This window comes from Falco biarmicus, chromosome 2, assembly GCF_023638135.1.
Source record: "Falco biarmicus isolate bFalBia1 chromosome 2, bFalBia1.pri, whole genome shotgun sequence".
NCBI lineage: Eukaryota > Metazoa > Chordata > Aves > Falconiformes > Falconidae > Falco > Falco biarmicus.
Window position 1 is genome coordinate 37,776,936 of NC_079289.1, and position 15,353 is coordinate 37,792,288.

The 15,353-nt window shown below is 33.9% G+C and overlaps 1 protein-coding gene across 1 annotated transcript in view; it reads right to left on the reverse strand.

Moving 5' to 3' along the window:
• DIAPH3 (diaphanous related formin 3) overlaps nt 1–15,353 on the reverse strand; it is a 245,857-nt gene that overhangs the window by 179,790 nt on the left and 50,714 nt on the right. Inside the window, exons 10-17 of the mRNA XM_056328634.1 lie at nt 7,345–7,455; nt 6,797–6,915; nt 6,530–6,646; nt 5,182–5,300; nt 4,981–5,045; nt 4,264–4,368; nt 1,631–1,969; nt 548–662 (exon numbers count right to left, since the gene is read on the reverse strand). Of these exons, the coding sequence (XP_056184609.1) occupies nt 548–662; nt 1,631–1,969; nt 4,264–4,368; nt 4,981–5,045; nt 5,182–5,300; nt 6,530–6,646; nt 6,797–6,915; nt 7,345–7,455 (1,090 nt within the window). The remainder of the gene's footprint in view (nt 1–547; nt 663–1,630; nt 1,970–4,263; nt 4,369–4,980; nt 5,046–5,181; nt 5,301–6,529; nt 6,647–6,796; nt 6,916–7,344; nt 7,456–15,353) is intronic.

Below are 15,353 nucleotides of genomic sequence, written 5' to 3' on the forward strand. Positions count from 1 at the left end.
CTTACTTCCAGAAAGGGAGAAAATGTTTAAAGCCAGGAATATTTTCAAATATTTTGCTCTTCCAAAAGGTTTTAAAAGCTGAAGAAGCTAAGCAAAACCGCAAAGGAGGTCTATGTTGCTACAGATTTATCAGAAAGTAAAAAAAAATCATTAAAAACTCTCCTCCTTCATGTAACCAAAACATATGGATTACCATATGCATTCTGAGGGTAAACACACCATCTTCTGGACTCTAGATCAGGTCACACTATTTTATTAAGGTCTACTGACAAAATCTTATAAATACTTTTTCAAGTGTGACTAAATAAAAGTATGTATTATGCAGAAGTATTTCTGGGGACGTTTTGGTACGGTTTTCTTTACCAATGCAAGGCAAGACAATTTTCATGAAGCAGTCCAGGTTTTTCAAACTTTTTTCTTTAAACATTCCACTTAAATACCAGAACATTACTGTTATATTCTGATTTTTTTCATATATATATATATAAGCCCCAAGAATTTTAAAGGTATCTGTAAAAGCTGATAATTAAAGCAATCAATTACTTACCCCTTTTTTGACAACAAAACGTAAGTTCCAATTTGCAAAACATGTCAGCATTCTCATACTTGCCCTCTTCTGCCTTAACCCAGAAACAGGATTCTGTCATTTCCTGAGGCCTGATCTACAAGCAAGAGACAAAACAAAATCTTCACAATAAAATTATTTTGATGCTATACAGAGACTGTGCTCTGTAGAGTATAAGGCAAATTAAACACTTAAGAGCTCTGTAAAATGTGAAGATTTGGTATCTAACTCATCTTTAGAATTGTTAATATATTTCTAATTGAAGATAATAATTATTGCAATAAATGCTTTTGGACAAGCTGATTTTAACAATACAAAGCAATACAGACAACATACTTTGTTATCTAAGGTCTAAATGTAGCAAGTGATCTTCGGTCTAGTTCTAAAACTTGGGTGAACAGCCTCTAAACATAGCTAGTTTAACTAGATATTAAGTACCTTACTTTTTAGATTGTAGCTTTGATTGCTTCATAAAACTCTGAAAATCTTTTTACTGACTTATTTTAGTCTAAATAATTATAGTTTCCAAAACTTAGTAGATTCCTAGTCCTGGCATTCTTGATCCTGTCACAACGGAGAAGAAAAAAAATAAAAGGGCTCTATACTTTTTCAACCACTGAATTTACATAAATACATTTAAGGAAAAATGAAGAGACCTGTAACGCTTCTTCCCACAATCCAAGCTAGACAGATGCAAGACATTTGTTTGGAATCAGTATAGCTATCAGTACAGTGCAGAGACTGATGCAATATAAACAGTTTGCCAAAAGACAAGGCGTAGTTGGACCCAAGAGGCATGCTATTATCAAAGGCTGTATTATTCTAGACCAGAACTGACTTTTCTAGGCATCTCAGAAAGTCAACAGACGCTTGCTCAGATGACTCATGAATCAATAAAACACAGTTTTTGGAAAACAATAAAAACTAAAAGGCAGAAAGTATTCATATCTTGCATAATTTTAACTAATGTATCAATTGCTCTATATAGTCTTAACCCTGACAATCTATTTACCCTAATCTCTATGTAAGATTTTACATTAAGTATTTATCATTAAACAGTACTACCTTGGACCAGTTGAGTCTTTTCATGGTAACCTCAGGTCTGAATTCTTTTTTAGGCTTCATTCCAAATGGCAAAGTACATGGAGGTGGAAACCGCTGTGCTCCAGGCAGGCCTGGTAGAGGCGGTGGTGGAGGAGCACCACCAAAAGCCAGAGGAGTTCCCAAACCATTAAAATATGGTGGAGGAGGAGGAGGGGGAGGTGGTGGTGGTGGAATTGCTCCATTAGAAGGCTGTGGTGGTGGAGGCGGTAACAGAAGTTGATGTGGTCCTGTAGCTTCCAGTGGAATGACAGATGCATCTCCACATGTGGATGGTAGAAAACCAGGTGGCAAGGAGCCATACTGATAAGGAAAGTACTATTATTCAGCTTCACATTTTTATCAACAAAATGCTATAACAATCATAGTTTATAGTTTAAATCCAGCAAGCCAGTTGAAAGTCAGTGCCATTTTTCTTGTATAGGACAATTAAATATGAATTATAACGAAGCCAACATGCTTTTGATTTCATAATCGAAAGTCTCAACATTTGAAGCAGATATTCAGACCAGGAGGGCGTATGCCAAAAACGACAAACTGAAATGCTACATCCCGCTTGTCCTATTTCACTGATCATGATCTAAGAAGGGTCTGATAGGTATCTTGATGAAATTTTATCTAGACTACCACAGTTGAGCTCAAATTAAAAAAATAACATCATAGTCTCTAATGTCCTTATCCTAAAGATTACAGAGGAACATTCCAAGGACATAAGAGCAGAATCTGAAGAGATTAGTAATTCTGTTGAAAAAAAGATATTTTCCAATATAGCAGCATTCTCATTCTACAGAATTGAAAGCACAAAGTAATGATGAAAAAAAATTCTTTCAAAAAAAATGCTGCTGCGTTACACACAGATTTCTTATTCTATATACCAAGGTCATCTATACTGTATCAAGATAGTCTTATTAGCATTTAGTAAGTCTAAAAACATTTTTTTTATTTCTACTATTTGAAGAATTTCTATCATAGGCCTTCAAACAATAAACAGTCACCTGACAAAACCAATGAAATAATAAATAAATAAATAAATAAATGAATAAATAAATATCCACTGGTGATAGCATTAACTTTTCAACAATAATTATGATCTGAAACAGTCCATTTTATTTTTAAAAACGAGGGGAAATAGAATAAGTAAAGGATTTACTATTCTTAAAAGAAAATAGCTGAATATTAATAAATACAAATAAGTATATGCACAATGGTAGTATTGTTTTGCATTTCTCAACACATTGTTTACACTGACAATATGACACTGAACAATTAGATTCTAATAACAAAAGAAATACATGAACAAATACCAAATACAACAAAATGAGTAAAGGAACGAGACTAGGAGAAAAACAGCCATATGAGGAGGCAGTATTGTGCTAAGTAGAAACTGACATCATATGGAAACCAAAGATTCCTCTTAAGACAGATTTAAGAGTACTAAAGTTGCAGCAATCAAATACTTGACTTTTACGAAACATCCCAAGTGTCCCATTAATAGTGGGATAATTCATGGTATTCTAATTAGTGAGCATAATCATATGTTATTGTCTGCATATAAAAGAAAGTTTTATTTAATACAGTGAACTAGAGACAGAATACAATAGGAGGGAAAATCTATGTCACTGACAAAAAGTATGTTTTCAAGATATACACATAAAAATGCTTTCTTAACGAATGATACACAGCTCTCACTAAAATTACTTTTCCACAATGCAACGATTTTTGTAATCGCTTTTTTTAAAGCCTGTTTGACTTTGATATTAACAGTTAATTCTGACCAGAAACCTGAATTAGAATACTTTTAAACAGACCAAAGCACAGCTAAATTAATTTTCCTCACTAAGAAAACCAAACAAGCTCTAAAGTATAAAAAAAAACCTCTATGATCAAAACATATATTTTATCACCTTCCTATATGCATGTCTTGCTGCTGCTGTCTGCCTTTTGCCATTTTTAGACTGTCCTTCTTATGGCAGGAAATAAGACACAGGAAAAATCACTTGGTCACACAGTCTTCTCACTCAGATTTTAGAGCCAAAGTGGTTACAGGTCAACTCAAGTATTACTCTCAAAAATCTGCACTGCTCCTCTCTCATCACATTTTAAAATATCTATTTATGCTTGAAAATTGAAAAATTATCAGGAAATGTTCTTATCCAGCCACAGGTTATTTCTTTCACTGCTGGATATCCATGGTAAGGCTTCAGCAGAGCAAATTGCGAAATGAATAATTTCTTGGGGGGGGATAAAGATCACAGTGATGAATGCTAATCTAAAAGCATAAGACTTATTACCCTATGTGGCTAATTACTTTGGAAATATATGACACTGAAAGAAAAATCCAAATGAAACATAAGAAACTAGTTTAATTAACAGAGCTCAGGCACAAAAAGGATCATCTGGGAACTCAAACAGCTAATTAATGTCACACTAAAATTCTTTGTACTAAACAGAAATAAAGGAAACGAAGTCAGTAATAATCAATACCAAGGATACTTTGAAAAAAAATCCTCAACTTTATCACCAGAATCTGCAAAAGATGCAAAACAAAGTCCCTTTCAAAAACAATACTTTATATATTCATTTAAATTGTCTTATACCTGTGATTTAAAAGCTTGTAATTCTGCTTCAAGTTCATTGATTCTTTCTTCTTTTTTTTGCAATAGGGCCTGGGTCTCCTGGTGAGCTACAAAATCTTTTTCGAGCTAAGAAAGAAAAAGAGAAAAAGACAACTGTTGATACTAGTCAGTTCAGCATAGTTTCTTCACATTCCATCATTTCCTTTTGTGTTTGTTAAAACTCACGCAATACTAAGGACACAGATAACGTATCTGCTATTTTAACTTCCATATATCCACTATATCCATATATCCAGAGTGGAAATACTAACTCTATTACCACTACAAGTCCTTACTATATGAAATAGTATCAAGTATTAATGTATTTTGAGTTGGAATTAGAGCAGCTTAAAAATCCTGATGCACAGTAATACAGTCTGTAGATACAAATGAGTCAATTCTTATTCTCCCACTGTTTATCTTGTTGAAGAAACTGGTAACTGCTCAAATGAAATACTCAGCTGATTTTTGGGAGATTTGTATATGAAACCTTAAAATAAATAACAGAAAGACTCAATTAAGGTTAACTACTTTACACCACTTTTCTATGCTTCCTAGGCCACAAGAAACATCCACATTCCCACTTAAGCGTAGAACTACTGGTAACTTGAAGTTAGAAACTATGCCACGTTCATTCATGAAACTATTAATTAACTCCCTGTGTCCATCTTATGATCACGTAACTTAAAAATTACTTACTTTTCTGGAAAGTTCAGAAGCTCTCTCTTCACATTCTTCTAATCTTGCTTTATCTACACAAATATCTTGAAAAAATAAACAAACACACATGCACATATAAAGGGAACAGAAGATTCTTAACCATGTGCATAATTTTAAGCTGTTTTTTTGGAAAATACAAATAAGTCTGATGCTGTAATCACTTCCAAACATAGTACTTACCCACTAAATGGCTGAAATTTATATCTAATCTTTTACGGTAAGTGAAATCTGGGTCTGTTCCACTTCGATGTAACACTATCTGGGACACGCACTCTTCAATTAATTTGAAATACTGTGGACTAAAGACAGAGATAAGTTATTTTACAGCATATTTATTTATCAATGTATATTTAAATCTATGAACACAGTAAGGTCAAAAGATTTGCACTGATTTATATGGTTGAAGGGTAGGTACAACTCCCAAAACTCAAAGCACAAATACATCTGGCAGTTTATTACACAAGAACAGTTTACACAACACTGGAAAAAAACAGTGGACCTAAAGATATATGATTCTTATAAACTCTGCATCTCTCCCCCTGAGGAAATACAGGAAGGAAGGAAACCTTCCTGTTCCTCCCAGTAAAGAGAAGGCTATTCCTTCAGCTTGGCCCCTTCTGTTTTTGTGACTGTTGTTAACTATAGATGTACTACAGCCCTCCTTCAGTAAGAGGAATGGAAAAAAACTTTTTCTAAAATGTTGGGGGGATATGACAGCTAGTTCACTTGCCCAGAACATTCAAGCTGTGAATTCAAAACCTTTCAGGTAGAAGACGTCTAGCACTGGTGTACCCACGTCAGCAAACACTCTTAACCTTTAAGTGTACACCTGTACTAGACCTTGCTTGAAAACAAGGTTATGCAGAATGTTATGTAGAAAACAGATGACTTTCCTTCCCTATTAATTTGTATCTGGTTCCTCCAGTGTTTCCTCAAAAACAACACAAGCAGATTTTAGAAAATAAATTATTTGGCAGCTTCAAACATCTAACATTTTATTAACTATTTTGCTGTAATTTATCTGACAAGTTATTTAAGAGACACCTATAAGTTCACACTGACCTATAATGTATGTTGAGAATACTCAATTCCCAACCAAAAGTTGCTCTAAAATAAGCCTATGGTCAGATTTCTGTACAAAGGGCTCTTTTGTGCATACTTGGTTTTGTCTATTGACTCAAATACACCACAAAATTGCAGCGCTACTACCATGATTTATAACTGATTAAGAGACCTGTCCTGAATCACTTATGTTTGCAGTCAATAAGGTTCAGATCTCAACAAAAATAATTTTCTTTATTTATATAGAAAACTGTGGCCTAAGCAGAAGAGACAAAATATATAGACAGCATTTTTATTCAAAGCTGATACTTTCGAACATGAGTTCACAAAGTATTACTTATGAATTGCAGTCCACACAGAAAGAGACTAAATTGCATTTATCATTAAATTTATGGAAGAAATGTTCTATTAATGACTAAATGACAACAAAACCCATAATTAACATTTAACATAGCATTAAACATACCGTATAAAATAATCATTTCTTATCAGCAAAAGATGTTGGAGAATAGAAAGAAAATATCCTTCAGCACTAGTGTCCTTAACTGTATTCCACACCATGTTGTAAACATCATTTACTTCAGTAAAAGCGTTAAGGAGAATAACAGTAAGGAAAAAAAATATTTCAGTCAAATGTTGACTGATAACTACTTAAAACAGGAATTATACCAGAAAAATGTCCATTATACACTTTATTTTGTTCATGTTTCTCTTGCTAATATCAAAAGGATATTCTAGTTCAGATCTAATATCTTCTAAACGATGAGAGAATTCAATCATGTCTTCTTCCTTATGCTCATTGAACACTTTCAGCTGAATATCTAGTGCTTCATTCTTTATACATTTCAATTGCTGCAAAGAAGAAACAGCAGAAAGGTTTGCAAAATTATCATTTCCATATGTAAATAAACCTTATCTTTCTAATAACTTCCATAAGTCTACGCTATTTTAAAATTTAAAGTGACAATACATTAATTAATTTAAATATTCAAAAGGTGAACACAACTTCAGCCTGACATAACAAATGTCTGCACAACAGCACATCACATGTTCTAAATCAAAGTCCTAAAATGCTGAGGAACAGGCATAAAGTTCAGAGTGCACACTTCACCTTTTCATTCTTATGTTAAGACTGATTCTCATATCTAACTGCTTACACCCAGACTTAATAAAATGCCTTTGAGAATAATTTATTAGAACTTGCTGTCCCATTCCCTCTCTCAAGCTCAAATAGTCCAATAATTTAAATAGTAATGCAAAGACAGACTACAAGACGCTTACTGGCAATATCTCTTTCAATCCACTACGCATAAATTCATTTCTGATGTGAAGCCTGAAATCCAAGTCATCAGGAGACGTAACAAGAGCATTGATGAGCTGCATGCAAGCTACCTATAACAGAGGAAATATTAAACTATTTTATTTCTCGGATTTCAATATGCATCAGTCAAAAAGACATAACAAACCACTAACCAGACATTGCATCATATCTAATTATCAATCTACTATAATCTTATAATTAAGATACTTAAATTTCTTATCAGCCGCATGAGTTATAAATACCAAACACTAGTTCACAAATTTCCATTAAAATGAAATATTTTCTCACTCCATTTAATTTTGTCATTTTATAAAAAGAGCAAGTTCCTTTAGTAAATGAACTTTAGCACATAGTAAATACCTTGATAACATAATTCTCAACACAGGAAAATCAATGTAAATAAATATTTATCTATATATATACATTAAAAGTTAGTGACATAATAGAAATGGTAAAGGCAAAAGTCTGTGTAAACAGTGTGAAACAGAAGAAAAAATGCTGATTAAACTAAATTGAGCCTGAAGAAAAGAATGGATTTCTTTCTCTTTTTAAAAATCTTCCCTTTTTAAATATTTTGAGTGTGATAGAATACTTCATGGGAACCAGTACTTCAGCTCAAAAGTAAGCATCAAATCAACTAGTGAGTAGTCTCTCTTCTGAAGAATCAACCGATTCATCTTGAAAACCCAGAGCAAGGAGCAGCTGGAATCCACTGACCAGATTCACAAGTCCTCAGAACAGTGGCAACTTGTTATTAATCATAAGTAAGGGTGACAACAGCCATTATTTCCTTTTTTTACTCTTTATTGTTTGCACATCTTGCTTCAATGCACATGAAGTAAGTTATTCATGTATTTCCAGCATTGTAAGGGTTTTTTTAAAAGCTGATTAGGATTGTCTTCTGGCCTAACATACTATGTAAACAATTAAAGCAATCTGTTTCACATACTTTCTTTGTTGTAAAGCCTTTTATTGTCAAAAAAATGATGATGTAGCATGCTGTGTTCAGGCAAAAGGCAATACCAGGAACATAAAGCATCAGTCATCTTCAAAGTACATATAATTCCAAGTGCTGAATTTACATACGGCCACCAGAAGAACTGGATGGCCAAGCTACTTTGATTTACTTTTAAGAAACAACAGGACTATTAGGTTTCCAAGAGGAACATGCTAAGATTAAATGGTAGCACAGACTGCAACCATGATTCTACATTTATCCTACCACAAAAAAATACAAGTATGAAAGTAGTTTTATATATTATTTTAGCTGAACTGTTTTGGGGGTGCATGGCAATCAGCATAATTTAGACCTCTTAGTATACATAGATTAACTTCAAGTTAACACTGTAGGAGAAGGGAATAGCTTAGTTATAAGAACAGAGATGTAACAAGTGTAAACAGCCTGTTAATGAATGTGAGGGCTGTGAAGCTGTTGAAAAATCAAGTCAAGCAGACTGTGAGCTCCAGCAGGTTGTTGGGGACCGAGTGTTACAATGACCCAATGAAGCATCAGACATTCTCCACCCAGTCCCATAAATGGAGGTATTTGGAGTCACTTGAAGAGAGAACCCCCAAGGGTTCCACAACTCTGCAGCAGGAGTTAGGACCATCTCTCCAACTTCTGGAGATGCTGAAGAGGACAAGAATACTCAAGGGACGGTGCTGTGGCATGGTGTGGTTGAAACCACCATACTAACCCATCTGACACCTCTCCTGGAGAAAAACTGCCATGAGAGCATCTATTCTTACATTACTCTGTCATACAACATACTTTGCATCAATAACTTTCCAACAGTAATAGGAGGGAGTAAGCTTTCATCATTCCTCTTACTTGAATGAAGAGCTGAAATTAAGTTCTACGCCCTCAGAACTTCTATGAAACTCAGTACATGCAAATACCTAGATCTGCATAATAATAAAAACGAAAAGCATTGTTTTTACTTTATTGACACAATAGGACAAAGCACACTAAATTCACTTATTTAAATCAACTGCATAAAAATGTTAAGATAGACTTCTGTAACTTATTCCAGTCTAGGACAATTATTCAAGTTATGACAACTAAACAAAATAAAACAACACAAGGTAGGGGGATGACTCAAAACCTCAGCTGATTGAGCATGAAGCTGTCTGTATTAAGACGACAAAAAAAAAAAAAAGAGAAAAAAAAAGAATAAAAAATAAGTTTGAGGGACAAATTGCAAAAAGCATCTCTGATTAACCATCTTTTTTCTCAAAGATAATGAAACAAGGAAGACAACCAAAGAATCTGTAGGGTCAGTAAAAGACAACAGTGAAAAGGAGTACGCAAAGAAAATAAAAGCCATAGCAACACTTCATCAAATGTTCTACTGGTGTGTGAGAGATGTTCCCAAAGTAGAACAGACACACAAACACGTTCAGGGGCTGGCAACAGAACTTAAAGATGAAAGCCAACAATAAGAAGTCAAAAGAGTATTCACTCTTCAAATATTAGAGTTTTGAAGGAAACTGAGGACAAAATAACTTTAGTACTTGCTACAGCATTGAAGTTCATCCTGAAAAGCATGTTGACACCCAAGAAAAGGAAGATGTCAGAAATAATATTGATATTTACAAGGACGTTTTCAGGAAGATCTGGACAACTACAGACTGGCAAGCTTGACTTTACTGCAAATATATTAAAAGTATAATAGATAACAAAATTACTGAGTAATGTAAAAAATGCAAGTTGAATAAATGGACAGTACGAAAAAATGCAACATGGCTCATGGCTTTGTAAATCAAAGTTTTGCTTCATAAACCTATGGAAGGTGTTTGAAAGGTTCAAGTAACAGACAAGAATGCTCAGATTGGTCTAAGTCTGGATAAAATAATAAAAATAAAAAAGTTTAATAAAATAAAAGTTTATAAAAATAAAAAAATTTGCAAAATGTCAAAGCCATTTAGAAAAAATTTACAAAACAGCATGTTAAGTAGCCAACTACAAAATAGTATTAAATTTTTTGTTTAAATTTTTTTTTTAAAAAAAAGGCTTTCAGGGCTTAAAGATTATTTGGCTGTATTAAGGTCTATCAAAGCAATGTTTCCTTGCTACTTTTTTATTTCCCTCCCCCCGTAAAGCTGTATTTATATTTTATGCCAGCAAAGTTTGTAACATGTAAAAAATTAATAAAAATACTAATAAAACAAAAAAAGGTAAAGCACTTCTAAAGCTAGAAACCACAAGGCAATGAAAGCCTGTTCCTGTCCTTTCTCCATACTCTTTACAGCGAGATCACTTAGACCATCATCTAATTGAGTAACAAGAAAAACCTTACACATATTAAAGAGGAATTCTGGTACTTTTCTTTCAGAAAGATATTGGCACTACATTACTGGCAGTCAATTTTAAAAGAACTCAAATAGGAATACAGGTAACAGGACCACAATCTTAATCATTCTGTCTTAAATAAGGTATGTTTCCTTGAAAAATATCTTTCAAATTCAGGGCTTCTTTAATATCATAAATAAGAAACGATCCTCAGTTATTCTCCTCTGAACAGCCAACTTGGAAAGCTGCTAAATTTATAACAGTTTGGGCCTTTAAATGACATGGTGGATTCTTCATCTTTGTAGTTAGTGCCTGTCAGAACAATTCTTATTTACACTTCTCCCTGAAATCTGTTATTTCCCTAATTTTATGCAATTTGATTCTGTACGTGTGCCTACAGTATTTTAGAAACCTAAAAGGAAAATATTAGTTAACTTATTTTCTTCAAATAAATCCAAACAAAACCTTTGTACTACTCCTAAACCTTGTTCCTGTGCATGTACTATTTCTAAGAGTTATTCTAGTAGTTTGTTACTACTGAAGCATTGCTCTACACTAGGTAACAAAAAGTGGCACTAACCCTAAAAAACCCAAAACTAAAAATACCAAAAGATAAATTAAAGGAAAATTCTGAAGAGTTGCCTACAGTTAAACCCCACACACCAACAAAAAATTTCAAACTGCCTAAGATGTCCAGTCCACTTTTCAGAAGTGGACTGAATAAAACCTTCCAGTAATTGCCTTACAGCATCCAACAGAAAATAAATTAGGACCTTCCTGTTGCCCAACCAAGTCTTTTTGGACACTGAAAAAGCTTCTCATATTCAATATTTTTCTGTCATGTCCTTTACAATATTGTTCAGAACACATGGCCTTGCAGCCCAGCTATTTTTGTTAGTAGCATGCTACAGGCTTTGTGTTAAGCTAACACAACATGCTTCCTAACTTGAGACTTGGCTTGCCTGCCTGGAGCTCTGTTTCGGCTTATTTAGTTGCAACAGGATTTGTCTAGTAACAGAATGACTACCACCCCACTAGCTTTAAATTTTATTTAGCCTTGTAGAAGCTTGTGGCATAAAGTTTACTGTTAAATACATTTATATAACTAGCAGATAGTAATATGATCCTAATTAAAATGCAACATAGTGAAGTAGAGGCACGGGATGTGAGGAAAGACATGTGTTAGCACTGCTGAGACTAATTTGATTAGACCATTAAGACTTCATTTAGACCTAAAACAAATTCTTCGCTTTGAATAGGAGGTGTATTTTTTAGACGCAGACACTGCACAAATTGCAGTGTCAAAATATGGTGAAGAATTTGGATGCACCAAATGGTAGAAAGTGCAGGCAACTAAAATAATTAAAATGTAGTGCAACAATACCTTACATAATATATTCTAATCTTATCACACTTAGATAAGCGTGGACTGCATTCTTCACTCTTAAAGCTTTTTGCATTTGCTTTGGTATGGGTCCGCTTCACCAGTATTTGAATTTTTTCTTCAGCAGCCACGACAAAAATTTTTCTTCCCTTAATTTTGAGTTTATTTAGTTGAAAATTGTTACACCATTACCTATTTATCTCCTTGAGGTACTGAGTCTTTCATTCAATTGCAATTTCTTGATTGAATTAGCTCTGCCATTCAAAACCAGTAATTCTGTACACTGACAGATGCTATCAACACCTGTACTCTTGTTACCATCAGTGAGGCATTTCAATGATTGCAGACTTCACTGGACAACACTATCATACCATCAGTAATAAAGACAGCACTGCAAGGTTACATTTACGTTTCAAATAAATTCAAACTCCACGTTGTGTGATTACAACAGAACTGGAAACTTCATCATTGTTATCAGAAATTTAAAATATGGTATATTTTCATGCAAAACTTTATGTGACTGAATTACTAAGTTAGGAATCGGCATTTATCGCACTTGATTTAAACTACCAATGAAGAGGCAATCAGAGACTGAACAAAGCATGCTACTGTGAAAATCCTGATCAAACTACAGTTTTATCATTGAGAAAGTAATGCATTTTAGATGAAAGGATGTCTACAGATGTAATTGCTGCCCCCCCCCCCAAAAAAAAACCCAATTTTTTTCTTCTAATTTGCCGAACCAACAAGTACATGTGTACATGTGCTATTCAAATAGAACAGAGACAAGATACAACAATGGAAAGCAATAAACACATCAGTAAAAAGTACTGTTATTCTAGTACTTTAGTCAAATTTAATCAAGTAGGAATTCAATTGTAGTTCATAACCAGAACATACTTTATTTTTCCTGGAATAAACAAGGCAAAAATCTACTGGATTATGTAGTGAACTATTTCTAAAGGAATACAAAGACAAAGTAATAATGAAAATTCCAAACAGAAGTCTACAAAAAGCAGAATGAGAAAAGGTTATACAAGAGGAAGTAAACACAAGTCTAAGCAATCTATGTTTGAGTAGTTAACTTCGTGAAAACTTAAAAAAAAAAGATTAAAAATTACAGATGACTGATGATAAAGACAAAGAACCTGTTGTTACTAGATCACAAACATTTAAAACATGCTCCAAATGAAACTATAAAGTATAGCAGTTAGCATATAATACTTAAATCAGGCATGATGTTAGTAATTTGAAATCAGTTCATTCACTAGTAAATTACAGCAAGATAGACCTGCTTAGCAAACCTAAAACCCATAAGGAAAAAAATGTGATAAATTCTATCAAGAAGAGGAAACAAGCCTGTGAACAGTCTAGTAACACTGCATTCCGGAAAGTTAGATTTTGGCGGAACGCACCAAAACCAAGATAAAGAGAAAAATAGCCCTCTTAAACTTGATGATCATCATCTGACTGGCTTATTAAAAAGCAGTTTTAAGCAATAACCCAGGGACGATTCAAGAGCAAAGAAAATTTTTGCTATCCTAAACTTTGCAGTTGGAAAACCAATATATTAGTATTACCCTATGCTTGACAGTAAGCCAATTTAAGAAAAATTAGGAAGCTTTGTTAAATTACTATCTGTGTAATGCACAGGAATAAACTCAACCAGAATTCTTGAGAGTTTACCAAGACAGCAAAGTTCATGCTTCAGATACCTGCATGTAGATGCCCATATGTAGACAGATATCTATATGTAGCTATATAGATAGCTAAACTCCCATTCTTGTTAATCAGTAGTCTCCTAGATTCTTCCTTAAAGCTTCTTCTTTAACATTCTGGATTCTAAATGATCTTCTTTGCAACGCACACGGAGTGACGAGGGCACTCCAGGATCCATTGTCTTTACTGACTAGGGACCTAATTCATCAGTTTAAACATGAACACAAAGTATACAGAGTATCATTACAGCTGCTGCAGCGTCTCACATCTGGCTTACAAATGCCAATCCAGAAGGGTGGGAATCTCCTAAAAGAACCACATCATATCTACAAAGGCATCTAAAATGACATTTGAAGTTCATGCATAGACAACTAAACTGAGCTTTGGACTTCCATAGTTTACTTGAATTTAGATATCTAGCTGAAATGCTTGATGGGTTGTTTTACTTGCAGACTGAATCCTATTCAGTGTCTTACATTGCTAAAGAGAAAGATCTGCCACTGGCTTAGAAAGGTCTTTGCTCCCAATTTACAAAGTTTTAAGCAAGTCTGGTATTTTACCTCTATCTGTGTCTATTTGCTTAGGAAGAAAGTCTCAACCACAAAAATGCCTCAGAAAAACAAAAAATAAAGTCTGTCATGACTTTTTTTTTTTTTTTTTAAAAATTACAAAGATAGGGGTATGTGGCCTTTGTTTAGAAATCCCAGATTATGACTTTCTCATCTTAGAGTAGTACTAAAACCGCTTAACAACATGGTTAAAAAATTTTGAACATTCAAATACAGATTGATATTTAGAATTATTAAACTACCAAGAAAGTACTACTGACTTCAAATATAACAAAAGCCAAACAGCGAGTTTGTTTCCTGCTTCTGAAGTGTGGCTACTAATCAAAAGAAACACAATAGAAATAACAGATATGGTAATTTATTCCACAAAAAAGAGACCGTTCACTCTCTAATTCTGCTAACAAAGGGTCAAACCAAAAAGAAAACAGCGTCCAAAGAGTTGAAAGAACTTCTCAAGGGAGAAAGGAAGCTACAGATAACTAATTCTTTTCAAGGGCTTGTTTCTAAATGCACTCATACTAGACACAATTCCAATGAGTATCCACTCAATTATTTGTCTTCAACGTTCCTAATTAAGAAAAAATTGAAGAACAGTTATCCCAACTGTAACATCGTTCCTTGACAATTCTCAAAGTACGTAACATGTAAGGAAAATGCCCGTGACACTCCAGTTGAAAACTCTATAAATGTCAGCTCTTGGGAAACAGAACTATCAGTCACTGCTTGCACTCTGAGTGGGCCCTAACTACATGCTTTTACTATCAATTACCTGGGATAAGATTCCATAAACAGACTGACAGTCTTTTGTATTTGCAGGCATGGACACAAGGTGGGAAAGCTGTGTCATCAAAAGATGTCTCATCTTCAACAAATGAAGAGGTACTTCTGCTGAGGTAGTATGAGGTTTAGTGAATATAGGTAAATTATCTTCTTAAGGCGGCAAAAATCTGCAAGCAAAACATTCTGGGCAAATGGTCTACATCCAAAACCAATTCATAAGGAATT